The sequence below is a fragment of the Lissotriton helveticus genome, chromosome 6 (assembly GCF_964261635.1).
Source record: "Lissotriton helveticus chromosome 6, aLisHel1.1, whole genome shotgun sequence".
NCBI lineage: Eukaryota > Metazoa > Chordata > Amphibia > Caudata > Salamandridae > Lissotriton > Lissotriton helveticus.
In genome coordinates, this window is record NC_136067.1 from 488836831 (window position 1) to 488855134 (window position 18304).

Consider the following 18304-nt stretch of genomic DNA (forward strand, 5'->3'; position numbering starts at 1 on the left):
GCAGTGGGCATGCGGTCTGTTAGTTGGAATGAATAGGATAGTGATATTTGGGAGATCATAGTAGTAGGATGAGGCTTGGGATGAGTAAAAGGAGAGATTGAGGAGCAAGACCCTAGAAAGGGATTATGGAAATCATAGTAGTAAAATGAGATTTGTAATTAGTCAAATGAGAGATACATGAGGGAAGAATTTCGAAAGGGTTGCTTGGGAGATCATAGTAAAATTAGGTTTTCCAAAAGCCAAGGAAGGAGGGGGGGGGAAAGGGGTGGTCTAGAAAGGTTTATTTTTTTAAATCATAGTAGTAGAATGAGGTTTGGGATGAGCCGGAGTGGAGGTAGAGGATATATCGAGAGAGGTATAGGGTGACAGAGTAGTGCATTGGAGAGAGTTGAAGGTGTTTTTTCTTTTTTTTCTTCTACAGTAGGAATATGTAATAAATATATAGATACATAACTACATAGAAAGGGTATACATGTATATTTATTTCCTTCAAAAGTTGTATTGTACAAACTCAGACTTTCAAGTTTAGCTGTACTTGAAGCAAAAAAAAAATGTTTTGATATCTTTTTTTATTTGATCTTTTATTCTATAATGAAGCACTTGTAGATAAAATAGTTATGATAATATTTACATATTGTGATAAATGAATAAAACAGGGACCCATAAGCATCTAATCAAATAACTTATACGAAAACTATGCAGTGACCTATAAACATGTTAAGAATAGAATTATATATATATATATATATATATATATATATATATATATATATATATATATATTAAACTATAATATATACATTTCTTTAGCAGACCTAAAGAATATCTATGTATTTTAAAACCATAGTTATAATACATATTTGTACAAACAAATACACATATCTAGATACATACATATAATCAAATCAAATGTTACATGCACTGGGATATGTTGTACAGTAAGTGCGAGTATGGTGGTTGTGTATGAAAAGGGCCTACTCGAGTCGTTTTTTTTTGGGGAACTTTAATTTGTTTTAGTCTTACTGTCAGTCAAGCAGCACAATACATAATCAATGATACAAATACTGTTTCATATATCCCCTGGTCAGCACATTGTAAGTGATTTAAGAAATGACCTCATCATGGATGTAAGCCGATACCCCAACCACACCAGAATGGCAGACACTCAACCTAAAAACAAGGCATCCTGGCAGTACTTCGATACCTATTCGGAAGAAGCAATACACAAACTGCTCTGCACCTTGAAGCCCTCTAATCACCTCACAGACCCTCTACCTGCTAATGCTGTAAAAGACTTTATCCCCTTGCTCCTCCCTCTCTGGACCAATATCATCAACAGCTCTTTGCAACAAGGCCACATTCCAGACTCCCTTAAGGTGGGGCAAGTCACGCCTATACTCAAGAAACCTACAGCTGATCCGTCTGACCTAAACAACTATCGGCCCATCACCAATATCCCCACCCTGGCCAAACTGCTGGAGAAATGTGTCCAACTCCAACTAACAAAACACATTGATCAATTTGACCTCCTCAACCCTCATCAATCAGGCTTCAGAGCGAAACATAGCACTGAAACAGCTATGACACACATAATTGATGACGCCCTCCAAATTCTGGATCGCAATGAGTCCTGCCTCCTCATCCTTCTTGACCTCTCGTCTGCATTTGACACGGTCAAACATGAGAACTTGCTGGAGCTGCTAAGTACTAGAATGGGGCTATCGGGAACTGTTCTCAAGTGGTTTTCGTCCTTCCTTCACAACCGGTCTCAGAGGTTCAAGATCGACAATGTGCTATCTACACCTGTGCCTGCAGATCTAGGTGTTCCACAAGGATCCACCCTCTCCCCTACACTGTTCAACCTCGTTATGGAACCGCTCGCCACCTTGCTTCAAGCATCCAATGTTCAATTCCATATGTACGCCGATGACACACAACTCTATCTAAAGGTACAATCGCCGGAAGATATCAAACATCTGAATTCCACGCTTATTAACACCCAATCTTGGCTGGCCGATAATCACCTCAAACTAAATGCTCTGAAAACTGAGTTCCTACTCATCTCACCCCCGGCGAAAATCTCCACCACCCAAACCTGGCTCAACAACCTAACAGCACTCAATGTCCAACCTACCATCGTGGACTCGGCGAAATCCCTAGGCATCACACTCGACGCTAAGCTCAACATGCAGCAGCACGTCAGCAAAGCCACAAAAGCAGCTAATTTCCAAATTAACACGCTGAGGAAAATTAAACCCTTCCTCCCGGCCAAAGACTTCCAAACTGCTGTACAAGCTTTAGTCATCCCTCGAATAGACTACGGAATTGCGGCCCTCAGCGGTCTCCCGCTATCCACAACAGCACCCTTAAGAGCCTCCCTGAACGCTGCCGCGAGACTCATTACTGGCTCTAGAAAGCATTCGCACATATCCCCAGACCTAAAGTCTCTAAAATGGCTGCCTTTTGAAGCCAGAATACAGCTAAAAATTGCAGTTATGACACACGCGGCCGTGCACCACAAGGCACCCAACTACCTCGCTCAAAAGCTGTCTATATCAGGAGGCTCGAGATCCAATAGGAGCACAAAAAATCTTCTCCTGAAACCTCGTAGATTCCAGAAAGTGAAAACTTACAAGCGCTCCTTCTCAGGAATGGCACCCAGGATCTGGAATGCGCTCCCTCCTGAAACCAGGCTGATCTCCTCCACTGCACTCTTCAAGAAAGAGGTGAAAACCATCCTTCTGGCCAAGATCTCCTGATCGTTACAGATGTTGGTTCAGAGACTCTGCATTGCTTTGTATCACTGCTCACCCTATCCCCTGGCACTATACTCTACTTGTTGGGGGCACTACTACGCTACTCTCTTACTACCGACCAAGATATGATACACGTTGGTTTACTGATCCACCTGTACACCTCTGTAGTGGGATCAATGACTTGTGCTGTCCTATATTACTTCCTTACCTGATTGTATATGGATTGGTTTTATGTATGTTTTTATTATCCATGTTATTACCATGTTATTGACTATTATACTGTTCCCATTATCTCTGTTGACTCCTACTGCCCCCTCCCTGTCTTTGTGAAGCGCTCTGATATCTGTAAGGATCCTGTTCGCGCTATATAAAACTTTGAATAAATAATGATTACGGCTGTATGTCTGCCAGCTTTATACATTGTTGTTCAGGGTGCAATATTGACCTTTGTGTGCATGCTCCCGCTATATATGTTATTTACTTTTCTATGCATATATGTGCTGTCCATCTTAGGTAGCCATGAGTGACTCCACCCGTCTCCCAGCATCTGAACACACACTTGTTCTGTTGGGCCCCTCAGGCTCTACTTCTTCCATGGCTTTCTGTGTCATACAAGTCTGGTACGGACCCCATATTTTCTTAGTTCTGAATCTTTCTGGGATTATTAGAGCATTGTAATTGTACGATTGTGTGGAACAATAAGGCAGGTCAGTGTGCCAATCTGATAACTTGGGCAGAGGGCTCATCATCCAAAACATTGCTATCCTCCGTTTCGCTAGTAGTCAGCTAATAGCCGCCAGTTTGCGTCCTGATTTGTGTATATCTTTATCATAACCTAAGAGTGCAACCAGAGCTCTGGGATTGGGAGCGACAACATCTGTATTAAGGCTAAAAATACCTCCCTCCAGAATACGCTCCCAAGCCAGGTGGGTAAAGATTGCTTGACCAGAGCTGCACCTCGGGCATCTGTCAACTTCGTTCAAGCCATATTTGTATAGCCTAGCTGGAGTGCAGTATACCCTGTAGAAGTATTTATAATGTATCAGCCTATGTCGCCCATTCTGTGAGATGGACTTGGTGCTTGCAAAGCATCACACCCACTGTGTCTCAGTGATTTCTATGCCCAGCTCCTCCTGCCACTCCAGCTGGGGTTTGTGTCGTGTCTGAGTGTTACGCCCCTTCCTGAGCGCATATAACGTTGTGATTATGCGCTGTGGAGAGTTAGTCTGAAGGAGATATGTTAATGACTTCATCTCTTATGGTTCTGCCATGTCCTCCCCTAGTATAACGTGTACACTTGACGAGCCCTGTGCTATTGATAAGCATCAAGTGGAGATGTTGGAGGTGTGTGTGCTAAGGTTTGCTCCCACGTTTTCACTGCACCGTCAAGAAAGAAATCCCCCATCCGCTCAATTTGTAACGCACGGAGTGTTTGTATAACTGCCCTATCTTCACACAATGGGAATCAATCACACCATTGGATAGACAATTTGGGAGAGTATAGGAGCATGAGCTGCTGAGCCACTGCCGTGTTCTTTATTTCAGTTTTCATGCATCCTATTGGGTCTATGATGCGGGTAAATCTATCAAGTGGGACCCACTTGATAGATTTTTGGGCAATGAGGTAGGGGTGACCACATTCATTTCAATGTATAGTTGTAGTAAGTCCTGGGGTCCATGAATCTAATAATATGCATGCAATACCTGTGCAGCCCTATAGTATCTTTCTAAGTCTGGGGCATTTATACCACCCTCGGTGGATGCGTTTGTGAACGTGTCCCATTTTATCCAGGGCTGCTTCCCCGCCCATGCAAGCATTATCATGAGGGATCGGAGGCAAAAAATTACCATTCAACCGAATCAAAAACCTTCTCAATATCTATGATTAGGGCGACAGCTCTAACCTTTGAGTCAATTTGTGCAAAAGTGCTGAAAAGGGTTCTCCAATTACACCGGAGGGAACAGCCCGGAAAAAAACCAGTTGGTTCTTGCCCAACCAGTTTCGGCAAAAGGGGTGCCAACTTGTTCACCAGAATCTTGGCATACAGCTAAGCGTCCGTATTAAGCAGTGATAGATGTCTATAAGAGGAGCTTTGATCAGGCTGCTTCCCAGGCTTTAGTAACATGATCAGAATGGCTTCAAGCATCGAGGGCGGCATTATTCCCTCCTTTGCCATTTCCTCAAATATATTCATCAGGTGGGGCATAAGACGATCCTGGTATGCCTTGTAAAAGGCCACAGTCAGGCCATCTGACCCTGGTGCTTTATCATTAGGTATATCTTTTAGAGGTGCTGTGATTTCCGTTGGGCGAAGAGGGGCCATAAGTCTTTCCCTATCCAAGTTGTCCCACCATTTCATCGTGATATGGGTGGGATAGTCCTCATCTGTTTCTTCTATTTTAAGTTTGTGCGTGGTATACAGTTTTTTGTAATATCCACTAATGGCCTCAACTATCTTGAGCGTGCTCCCAACCAGGACTCCATTTTCATCTTATATATGTGCGAAATATAATTTTCACTTCTAGGGGGTCCTGTTAACTTAGCCAGTAGCGAGCTGGGCCTGTCCCCTTCAGCATAAACCAGAGCGGTGGCATATTTCCCCGAATACTTAATCTCAATGTGTGCCAACTCATTGAATTAATCTATTTAATTACGACCTAATTTTGATAGCAGTTAAGGGTCGCCACTTTCCTGGAATTGCTTCTCTAATGTTTTCAATGTTGTTTCCAGCTTTTGTAGTTGTGATCTAATCTATTTCAAAAACACTGCGTGCTTTGCAATGGTCATGCCTCTGATGAACACCTTAAATGTTTCCCAGATAGTGCTCACTTTGGGTACGCTTCCCATATTGGTAGCAAACACTAATCTATTGCCTTACCCAGTTCGTCTCAAAAGACGGGGTCTAGCAAAGAGTACTGTGGAAATCGTCAGGTGGGTTCCCTGTGATGCATATTACTGATTGACACAGTCAACATGACAGGAGAGTGGTCGGAGAGCATGCGCACCATATAAATGCACTCGCCTATGAAGGGTAGCAGTTCCTGCGATGCAAACAAATATTCTATTCTGGTGTGGGTGTCATATACAGAAGAATAGTGAGTATATTCCCTTTCCAGGGGTGATCGAGGTCGCCAAATGTCGGCGAGTCCCTCTGCAATTCCAGCTACCGCTCTGGCAGCCATAGAGGGTGCCTGGGTTGGTGGTGGTGGTGGTGGGGGGGGGGGCAATTCAAACAGTCTAATTCTGGATCCTGTATGCAATTAAAATCTCCCCCCCCCCCTCCAGAGTTGCAGTATTGTGAGTATTGCGTGATTTTGCCATGTAGAGTTTGATAACATTGTGGGTTATCGTGATTGGGTCCGCAGACACCAACCAATAGCACGTTGAAATTATCCTTATGACATCTGGCTAACACCTACCTACCCCCCCCCGTATCTACTTCCACCTCCTGTACCTGTAATCCTGAATTTCTACGCGCTCAAATTAGCACCCCTCTGGAACTCTTGAGTAGTCTTCTGAAGGTAAGATCATTTTCTGTGGCTCTTATGTTTTGTGGCTAGTGAATTCCACAGAGTGGCTGCTAGAGCAGAGAGGACAGCTGCCAGCCAAGTCAGGAGGACGGCCCCCTAGCAGCTGCCACACACTTCCTTCTAGGTGAATTCCAAGCTATGTTCCTCCACCAGACAGACTTTCGCAAGCCCCCGATTTCCAAAAACTTGAACAGGACATAGACTTCTTAGCAGCCGCACATGTAGGCCTTACTATGCTAAAATTAAAACGACTAGCCCATGCATCAAGTACAAATTGTAACTGCCAATCCCTGGCTGTTTGAGCTTTGCACGAGTGAGTTTGAATACCATCCATGATGCCAATTGTGAAAATATTATCCACATGCTGCCATGCACACTCAAATAGGTCTGTTGACTATATACAGGCATAGGACTCCTTCAATAAATTATGTTAATGTTAGTTGTATAGCGCATAATTGCCCTGAGACATTAACACATGCAACACAGGATCAATGCCTTCCTGAGTAGGCTCATTTCCTACAGAGCACAATGCACACTCTTTGCATAACATACGCCAAAAGGTTAGCCAGTGACTTGGCAGAACAGGGGCACAAGACTTGGAGCAGAATGTGACAGGACATAACACAAAAAGCCCTGCCTTACAAAGCACAAGCCATACCCGTGAATGCACAAGGCAGTCTAGGGAAGGTACCCCTTTAAATGACAGTTAGCTTTAACAGAAGTCCAGTATACACCATCGGTGCTGCAGTTCTGCAAAGCAGTTATACACTATAAGATACAGGTCCTTCGCTGACCCAAACAAATCCACTGTTAGGCAGGGGAATAAGATTCTCATGCAAACAGGCATGCTGTCCGGTATGGCATACTCCCTTATTGTCCTTGCACTGGCCTTCAGGTCGGTAATGTATAGACTGTTGCAGGTATGTGGATCAGCTGCTCTGTGTTGTATGGTGCCGCTCCCTCCGAGGAGGCTTTTGACAGTCGCACCCCAATAAAGGTTGAAAACAACTCATTTTTTGTTTGCCCATCTATAAAGAGCTATCAGGGAAATATAATACTCAACTACTTGAATGGTCCAGGCGAAAAAGTACAGCCACTATCACATCTCCTGCAATGGGGAATATGGTCAGAGGAGCTACTTTATTACTATAGTATCCTAATCGGAATGCTCACATTGCAATGCATCAATGAATACAGTATTAGGGCCTCTTATGAGACACTTCTGCGCAGGCAGGATCGGATATGTAGAATGGACCCAGGAGTCCCTTTTTTGGCATGCTTCGACAACTGAACATGAGCATCATTCCATCTTTTTTTTTTATAAGCCACAGAAAAGTAATGCACTTACCTTTTTTTTTTTAACTACTAAAGGGATTTTGGGCAGCAACCTATGTATGGGAAAGGCACATCTCTCCAGTCTCATCAAGTTTCTTCAAATATCGTTTGATAGATAACAATGCAAGTCAACAGCAAAATAATGAATTGCTTGATAAGGAAACAAACCTGGAAATGTTCTAAAACAATTAATATGTATCCCTGTATTTGAAAAGAGTAGGTTTTGAAACATAAATGATACTGGCCATTATTATAAACTCTTAGATCCCAAGTGGAAGAATCAAGCAAAGCCTTGAACTGTAAGGTACAACACTTGAGCCCCACCTTTCAATAACCTTTCATAATCTTGCCTCGTTTCCAAAAACTTTTCTTGAAACTGAAAAAAAGAAAATAGAAAATGGATTTAATCATTGATGGGCCATCGTAAATAACAAAAAAAATGTAATACTGTGCATAAAAATCACTTTCAGGACTAAAACGATCAGTGCATCTCTTAACACTTCTGGCCTTGCAGCGAAAAATAGGTATACCAAATAACACAATAGTTCATTATAAGGTGGGTGCATTGAAAGCTGAACCCAATAAATGATTTGGTGCAAGTCAGAAAACTAACAAATTTAGAATAATAAACTGTTCATTCTGGTTCAGCTCAATCAGCATAACATGCACCCTATACTCCTCACAACTAATCCTAATTTCATGTGTTCAAACGCTAATCCATTGTTATTCAAAGTGAATAAATATGAAGATGCAGTGTTTCATGCCTCAAAATACTAACCAAAATATGAATACCTCATAGTCAGGCGGACACAGAACTCAAAGAAATGACACCCATCTCAGCACTGGAGAATTCTGCGCCAAGAAAAGTGTGGAAACTGATATGGGATAGGATTTAACAAAACAAACCGTGACTACATTCAACAAATAAAAGATCCATGGAGGTAACAGGGGTACGGAATTCCTGTAGGCCATGCCCAGGGCATATTGGTTGGGGTCTGTGACAACACGTTTTTCTATTTATTTTGTCCTTGTGATAGATAGGCCCATCCCCCTGCTGCACAAACTCCCCTGTTCGCACTTGTACTTATGGGTCATTAATGTAAAGCTTTTATTATTAGGATGAGTGCTCTTAGGAAATGTTGTATACTACGACTGCTCTACCAACAGTGGTTCCAGTATAAAAATGTGCACATGTTTGCAAAGTTTAACAATATGTGGCTACGTATAATGCTCCCAGAATGCTCTCTGATTAGATGTAAAAATATATAGAAGCTTGAAAGTAAGACTTGATTCTTTACTTTCAAAATAAAATGTTCACAAAAAATGCAAGAAGGAAAAAAATGTTTTGCTAAACTACTGTGTAACGTTTGGTACCATTTCTTTGAAGCATCATTTAAATAGTTTTCTTTTTTTTATGGCATTTTATATAGCGTGAATTTGCCCCGAAGGTATCGGAGCACTTTACATGAGCACCAGTTGCGTTACACAAGGACACATTCATTCATTTTTGTTAGGCACGGGGAGATTACGTAATTTGCCCAGAATCATAGGATGTTGCGCGTCCTTGCCACGACTCGAACCAGGTTCCCTAGATTGGAGGTCGACCGCTCTAGCCGTTGGGCCCCATGCTCTCCCCAATTCATGCATTTATATTCATAATGGAAATCAGTGCAAACAGTTTCAGTAAGATTATGGGAAACATGAAAATAAACAAGCATTGGTGAAGCCAATAGGTCGTACATTGGTGGTCAGCTTTTTAGTTTTGTCAATGCGCTTCTTGTATTGAGTTGGTTTTTGTATACCATTATTGTTGTGTGTACTGCCAGGGCCTCACCATTATAATAAACATTGGAAAAAACTAAAATATTTCTGGGTCTCAAAAAGCACACATTGATACAGTAGTCCCTGGCAGTGCACAAAACTACTTTGTGTGCCGAGATGGTCCTTGTGAAAGAGCAGAACGATGTCCCTCACACTGAAGCCAGCCCACAGAGAGATTTTTTATTTAAAAAAAAAAAAAGGTCTTGGTTACCACCAGACCTAATATAGGGCCCATTATTAAAGAAAGTCACAAAGGTGTACCCTTTGTGTATGTCCTTGCATTAGTGCAGAATGAATTCACAAAAAAAATTCAGAAGCCAGGAAATTGTACTTCTAGAAAATATTTGGGAACTGCATTTTATCACAAGGAAATATGCATGTGAAGATTTGCTCATGCGAAAATCAGTTGAGGGTATAACATTTCATAGATCCTCCATACGCCAACCACATTTTTTCCAACCCAGGAAAAAAGTTTTACTTCTGTACTTGTCAGGAGTAAATTTCCAATATTTATCAGTATAAGAAAAGTTTAGAGAAGAGCTGGTGAAAACCACTAAAAACATGCAAGTTAGTAGGTTTGCAAAGACACAAATAGGGCATTCCAACCCTGGAACTATTGCTTAACGCTACCTCCAGCTCCAGTGTGTACATCTGTGGAAAGGTGGCAAAAATAGGGAAATTGATAGTATTCAAACCTTACTATAGAATGAGCCCTGGCATAATTAAGAGAGGCAGTTATCCAAGTTCTTATATAATGAGAATGTAGCCATCATTTTTGCCACACTACATGGCACCAAAGGGACCAGTAGCTTCTTGAGGCAACCTATCCCACTGTCAAGTAGATATTTTAAGAAATTCCACACCCCTGAGAGAGGAATCTGGGTTTTAAGTGATGTTGCTTCTGGTAGCCTGCTGCTAAAACATATATAGAAACATTTACTTCATCCCAGTAGCCCTTCCTGGTAACATCAAGTCATCCCCTTTGGCCAGAAACCTAGGGTCCACTTTGAAATTCTCATGCACCTTTTCACCATCACGTCATCAAATCCCATCTCTGCTGGGTACTGTACTGCCTTGTAAATAAATGAACTCTGGAACTCTTTTGGTTCCCACTGTACGCCGTAGGCCTGTGACATAAGCATTGGAGTGATGAGTCAAAGACAAGCTTAGAATGTGGAGTAGTAACTTACACAAAGAAGAACAAAGGCGTGTACAACTACTCTGTGTATGTGGCGTGGTTTGTGGTGAGTACCTGGGGCTGGTAGGATGCTACAACTGGAGACAAGGCTGGGATACGAAGTTCGTACACTGAAAGCGATCTTCCAAAGAGTTTTCCGGGGTCCAGAAAAATGCCCATGCCTACCACGTGTGCTGCAGTCAAAGTGCAGAATTGAGGCTGGCACTAGTGAAGTCTCAGTACAATGGCAGCCTGTTTAAAACGCTTGAAGATAAAGAAAGCAAAATGGAAAGTCTACAGGTCGGTGGCCAAGAACTGAGTGAAACAGCCACAAATAAAAGATAGTGTGCCAATATGCAAATTAATGCCATACGCTATATGGAGTAAGAAGGCTAAAGACGGATGCAACCCGGTTATGAAAGCAGCACACAGCCATAGTTCAGTAGAAGTCAAACAGAAAATCATGTGCTTTGAAACAGAGATTTACCAGGTTGTGAAGAAACATTTAAGCACAACGCCAACCAAATATCATAACTCAATCTGCTTTCATGGACTAGTAGATAACAAAGTTTATCTACTTACCAAAACATTAACGAATCATCATTCGGCAACGTCCTGCGAAGCGTCCCCAGCAGGAGGGTCACGGGCTGCGTTTGACATCTGCGAAACAAGCGCCAAACCTGCCACCTCCAACAACTCCCTGTTTGCCTTCAAGTAAAGAGCTCCGATGAAGAGCTGTGGCAAGACCCAAGCTCCAAAAGTCATTAAGGTTGATCCATAAGCCGGCACTTCTCAAGGCGCTAAGGATGCTCTGCCTGATCAAGTTCCACACGATGCGCCTGTGAGACAACTCCTGTCCACAAATGTATATACAACTGCTGCATTCTTAAAACCACCATCTGCATTTGATACTGCTAAAAAGCACAATATTGGCAATAGATGGGCTGCATGGATAAAGACTTTTGAGGATTTCATAGATGCAATAGAGGAAAAAGATGATAAGATTATAAAGTATCTGAGGAACATGGTCTGTGAAGAAGTTAAAAAAGCCATTTAAAAAGTTACCACCAAAAGGTAAGGTAAAGTAACGTAAGATGAAATCAAAACAGCCTTGAATGTCAAGTTTAATCCAGTGCCAAACGTAGTTTATGAAAGATACATATTCAGTCAAGAACATCAGAGACCAGGTGAAACCATTAATGAGTTTGTAGAGGGACTGCATGTTCTGGTGAGGCATTATAAATTCAAAGAATTTAATGAAGAGGAAGCTACCCGCCTCCCAGTAATGCATGCAAGTCTGACGCATTCATTTTGATGACGAATGCTAAAGGAAACGGAGCTTAGAACGGTCTTCTCATAGGTCACGTAAATGTGAGAAGATCCAAAAAACAATTTTAAAAAATCACGCGAGCTATTGAGAGTGCCACTGAAATGGACTACTTTGATTACAAACTTTACAAACTTTATAAAGAGGATGTAGCGGATGCTAGCCCGGTCTAGTTGCACAGCATAGTGGACAGCCAAAGTCCTGAAGATGTATCGGGGAATATGCCAGTAAAAGCCTGTCACAAATGGTACATGCTTTCTCGCAAATAGAGAAAGACAGTTAGGGAGTGGTCTGAGCTTGCGAATATTTCCATATGTTCTTGTACAAAAAGCCTTTCACAGTATTGACTGATCATAAAGCACTGTTGATGATATTTTGCAATCCCAAAGCCAAGAGGCCTCCTCACATTGAACGCTGGGGTTTGAGGTTACAGGAAAGCAACTATACAATTCTTCATTGCCCAGGGAAAGATCAGAAACCTGCAGATTATCTTGAAGAGTGCCATTTCAATGCCCTGACACCCCCAGCTAAGACAGGGGAGGCCTACATCAATTTTATTGTGACATCGAGCACACCAGCTGCCATGTCTTTAGAACAAATTGTCACCGCCACGAGCCAATATAGAAACATGTTAAAGTTAAAAGACATTAGTACTCATCAATAATGAAAGCAGCACTCTAGACCTCTCACTAGTGACAGTGGGCATTTGAAGTTCAATGACCTTTCAGTGATTCAAGAAGGCCTCATTCTCTGATGTACAAGAATTGTGATTCCGAGAGTCTACGACAACAAGTGATCGACATCACCCATGAGGGGCATCGAGGAATAGTTGCCACAAAGAGAGCTCTCTGTAACAGAGTCTGGTTCCCTTATCTACACAAATGGGTCGAAAAATAATTAAAGACTGGTCTTACATGCAACTGCCTTTCGTATCATGTTATTCAGCACCCTTTGAACTTGTCAGAATTGCCACATCGTGCTTTGGAGAGAATTGCTGTTGCTTTCTTTGGTCCTCTTGAGAATGGACATCACCTTCTAGTCACTGCTGATGAATACTCCTGTTATCCATTGGTAGAAGACCTTTCATCCACTAAACATGAAACGGTTATTCAAAGATTAGATGGCATCTATGCAACAGAGTGTACCTGCAATCTTAAAATCAGACAATGGCCCACCTTTTAAAAGTCCAGACTTAAGACTTTCTAAATCGCCTCAAAGTAAAGCATCAAAAAAGCATTCCTCTTTGGCCGTGGGACAATGGCCTGGTAGAACGGTTCATGAGTACTCCAAAGAAAGCTGTTCAGCATGCTGCACTGAAGAAGCTCTACCTTAAATTTGTTTTAAACACTACTCTCTGAGCCTACGGTTCCACCCCTCACTGAACAACACAGGAAAGCCCAGCAACTCATGTTTGGAAGAGCCATGAAGACCAAGCTGCCCCAATAGACCGACCTCAGATGCACAAATAAGGAGAAATATAAACTATAAACTTTGGTCTCAAACAGAAAATAAAAATATATGCGGACAGACAACGCCATGTGAAAGATGTCACCTTTACAAGAGGTGATGGAGTGCCTGTCAAACAACCCAAGAAAGTCTGAAGTAGAGGAAGGAGAAGAGGAAGGAGAAGAGGAAGGAGAAGAGGAAGGAGAAGAGGAAGGAGAAGAGGAAGGAGAAGAGGAAGGAGGAGGAGGAGGAGAAGAAGGAGATGTTGCTTAAAACAGAAAACAAACCTCAACACCAGCGGCTCCCAAAAGCCAGCGTATGGGTTCCATTCTGCCTCTCCCCTTTGTATAGTGAAGTGTGGGTTTGTCGGCCATGGTTCCTACTTTCAAATACCTGTAAAACAAAACACAGGGAGAAAACTATTCAACACAAAATGACATGACTGACATATAATACTTATAGTACGCTGCTTTAGAAGCTGGTTTCATTGCATCTTTTACTATGAAAATGTCTTCAACATGCTGACACAACTTTTTCTTTCCACACACTTCATTTCCCACCTCAAACATTGATTACTTTTCATCAAAATAGGGCTTTGTAATATGGCTTCCAGGACAAAAGGTCTTCACTCCTTTTTACCTACCAAAAATTACTAAATGGAGAACAAAAGTATGACAGTTTTTTCAATATAACTTGAAATTGTTAGATAGTACAATGGCTCAAACAAAATTGTCCTACAAAGATAAACAAATTTGTCAGACTTAAAGTTGAGAGGCAATTATGTACTCCGTCAAATGAAATGACCCAAACTCCAGCTCTGGAGCTAAGAGAAGAAAATCTAACTTTGCGAAGGGGGAAACATCAGACTCAAAACAGGTGTTAACTACCCTGAATTATTTTAGAATGTTTATTTTGGAAATGGGCACACCCAAGTAATCAGGCTGGTGGGACCCGATAGAGAAAAAAAAACAATACTCGTGGAGATGTCCTAGGGAAAATGACTGGAGATTGTATTAATATTTTTAGGAGTTGCAAAAACAGAAACCATGTCGGGGCCTAAATCACGAACGAAAAGTGCAGCTTTAGACCAACTATTTGGATGGGTTTATGTAGTCTTTTGCCTCCAATTAACAATTTGATTGAAGCAGACAGTGAGTGGAATATCCTGGACCAGGATTACTAGAATGTGAGGGAAGATAGGTTTGTTTCTCACTACTCAATTTTTCTACCAAAGCAATTTTTATTTATATTTCAATGTTATAAAATATGACAGGTCATGTTCGCTCCAATACAGGTACAGCACATCTTGTAAAGGAGACCAACATGCAGCCTGTCCGTAGAAAGATTGTTACAGCACCATTGACGTAAGGAAAAATGGGGTGTGAGATTAGAGGGATAAAATACCTGAACTGAATGAACGTAAAGAGGCATGTTTGTACCTTTTTAACTCGGGATGGGAAGACGTTGTCACTTGTAACAGTAACATGCAACCTATAATGCAGAAAACAGGGGGTGGAATTAAAGCAGGGGTAGAGGGAGAAGGTGGTCCAAGGCTAAGTTAGTGTCATAAAGGAAGCGGAGGTAGAGTTGCTTGAGAGGTGAAGGTGGGCAGTGGGATATTACAGGGGGCAGATTAAACAAGAAGATTAGTGTATGTAGCCTGGTATGAATGCTTGGAGTCAGGGCTAAGAGGGAATTTATGTCTGAATGTCAGTAGAATTAAAGGGGTCCGACCATAGCAGCTGGTTTAATAATGCGCCGTACGTTGTGTGGGGATGCTTACGGAGGCCATGGATCTCTTCCCTGTGCAGTGCGTTGCTGTCAGCACAAGACCACTTCAAGAGGGTCTGAAGCCAGATAACTGAGAAGGGTTGGGTGGGAACGGGGACTGTTGCTACTGGGGTGTAACTGAGGACTTAGCCAGAAAAAGTGCCAGCTTGACCAATTGGCTGCTCGGTGTCTCTTGGATCTTTGATATTCACCCAGGGCTATCGGGGGCCTGTCCTGAAGGATGGAGTTGGGCGTAATAGTGGAGAGTAGATTGAGAACATATATCCAAAAGGTTCTGAGGAGGGGGCAATACCTCACATAATTTGAAAGTTTGCTCTTTGGCCTAACAGCGGGGGCAAGAGGATTTTGATGTTTGCTGCAGTAATTCAAGGCTCCCCAATTATCCTTGGCTTTGTCCAAACATGCGACACCGTCTTCTGGATATAGGATGTTAACCCTCACTATATTGAATACCATGGATTGCCAGTACCCGCCCCTACATAGGTGCCCGGCTGGGCCCTATGTGAGTATCCTTTACTACCACTCACTGCTACAGGTTCTCACCACACTAACTATAATTTATCCACAGGTGTCCCTACATTGATAGGTCCTGATGAGGCCCCACAAATTGTTAACATTTATTGTGTATCCATTGAATGGTCGTTTCTGTAACAACATTGAAACCTTGTCCTCATGTCACAATCGATACTCATAGGTTTTACCTTTTTCACTTGGGACACTCCACACTGAAAATCTATAACAAATGTGAATGTTCATATATAAAACAGCTTGTTTCTCTATACACTCTGTGTTACATGTCCCTTTTTTCTCTAACATTTATATACCCCCATTTAACTGAGACTGCGCTGATATATATATATTGTGATATCAACCATTAAGTGACCACAGGAACCACAGTTTTTGTTTACTTGTAAGTACTCTAGTACCATGTGAGTAGGGTGTCCCTTGTGTTCTCTTACAAGTGTTTATTAGAGAAGCTGCGCTAAATCATAACCGTCATTGAGCTACATTAATTACACTGTCATGTGTCTATATGTATATGGCCGTACATACACACACACACAGTTTTAGGTTTGTAAAATCTTGAATAAACTTTGAATTAATAAGCATTTATGCATTACGAAGGCTTACGATCTTGCATAAAAGAACTTAACAAGATAATTCTAAAAGATCTCAGTGTTTATCCTGATTATCAAGCAGAGGACATATAAATATAATATAGTGCTGATGGGTGCCTACCCAAGTAACAATTAATTATACACCTCCTGGCTTCCTTTATCCAGATACGCTCCAAGTCCAATGTTTTCAGCATAGCTTCAACAGCTTCCCTAGCATTACATAATAATGATTTTAACAAATCTTATACTCAAACGGACACATATAGTGACAAAAGCTGTCGCCCAAGAATCCGTTAAGTAGGATTTTTTTTATTCTTCAGGGAAAATGAATATGGTCCGCCCCTGGCTCTCTTTTGTTGTTTACTTACAAGTTTGATTACAGTTATATACTTTTTTTGTTTTACATTTGGAAATAAAATTTCCTGATCCGACCTGTTACAATAAAAAATATTTAGTGCATAAAAATAAAAATTGCACAGACATTCAAACAAAGGTAATCCACAGTTAACTATTAACTGCTTTTCAGTGCTGAAAAATATAGCTAAATTGTTCATGTGTTTCGGAGTTATTTGTGTGTTACAGAGTGAAATCTGCGTATCCACATGTGCAGATGAACTTCAATCTCTTGTCCACGTACGCCTTAATTTGAAACTATAGCTGAAATTCAAGCTATTGCTTTACTAAATGGCTACCTAGTAAAATTGAGAACATTCGGATCTGTTACGGTTTTCCAGGACAGCCACATAATATACCTATATAAATAAACTTAATTGGAGTCTTTCATAGAGTCGAAGTAGTAATTGTGTTGACATAGTTACAGCTCTCCTGGAAACTCACCGCAGTCTCGATCGAAAACACGTCAATTCTTGAAACAAAGAGAGTGTCGATGAGGAGAATGACCTACTGGCCACAATATACTTCGGATTATTTATTTTTTCCCACTTGCTCTGCTGACCCATTTTGCCAAAGCTTAAGATGCGCCAATTCAATTTAGAAAAATAGATGCAAATCGAAACTTTCTAAGTAGCCTGGAAATAAATCTATGTTCTTATCAAAGAGAATGAAGGTGTAGAATTCGATATAAAAAGCACTATGAAAAGCCACTAGCAGTGTTAGAAGAAACAGGCGCGGGGTAAAACATCACTCAAACATTCAAAAGTAAAACGAAAGTAACGGAGACAAATCATAGGAGTACGGGGTGGGTCTAGTAAAACTATTTGGTTCAATTACACACTGAAAGAGACACATTTTGCTTTTTTAAAGCGCGAAATGACAACTAAGATAAAGAAAACTAACACAGAAATATGAGCACAAAGTGAAGAACTCGGTGGGATTTAAAGGAACATTGGGCAAGAAGTCAGAAAAGATAAGTTCGTAAGTGTTCGAAAACACTGTGACTCCTCGTTGTAAAACATAAATTATTATTTAACAGTTTGTATTTTTTATTTTACCTTAACAGTGGTGCACAGTGCCCAAGCATCAATCGGTAACAGGGTACTCGCCGTAAAAGAGGAGAGCCAAAGATCTGCAAGAGAGTTGTACAAACTAGTGGAGGCGTGTCTGAGAAGCGGGCAAGGTCTCGCTGTCAGCAACACAGAAAAGGGACAAACAGACAAACAGACAACTTCGAGGCACGCATGAGAATGAAGGCGGTCCTTTCGTGTAACGATCGTCATGAAAGTGCCGCATCTTGTCTTGTGCTCGCCGGTTTAGTTCTGCGTCAAAACTGAAATGAAGCATTTATATACCCAGATATTGTAAAATATACTGCGTTTGTCCAAGTAATTTTCTAATTATTGATTCTGTTGTTCAATGTATATTTCAAGCAAACTTACAACATGTAACACATGCAACATGTTTTTGTTCTTGCTCACAAATTCACATTGCTTGCATTAAACGTCGCAACTTTAGCTTTCTTACCTGTAGATCTGTATTGACTGGACTTGGTATCTAATTCTTCCAAGATGGTGGCTTTTGTAGCGTCCTTTCAGTTCCGATGTAA

At 41.4% G+C, this 18304-nt stretch overlaps 1 protein-coding gene across 1 annotated transcript in view; it reads right to left on the minus strand.

The window, feature by feature from the left end:
* The window catches only part of LOC144762697 (glutathione S-transferase-like), a 281385-nt gene extending 263506 nt beyond the window's left edge, over positions 1 to 17879 (minus strand). Inside the window, exons 1-3 of the mRNA XM_078647939.1 lie at positions 17754 to 17879; positions 13681 to 13786; positions 7947 to 7998 (exon numbers count right to left, since the gene is read on the minus strand). Coding sequence (XP_078504065.1) covers positions 7947 to 7998; positions 13681 to 13786; positions 17754 to 17782 — 187 coding nt within the window. The 5' untranslated portion in view covers positions 17783 to 17879. The remainder of the gene's footprint in view (positions 1 to 7946; positions 7999 to 13680; positions 13787 to 17753) is intronic.
* Positions 17880 to 18304: the final 425 nt, after the last annotated feature.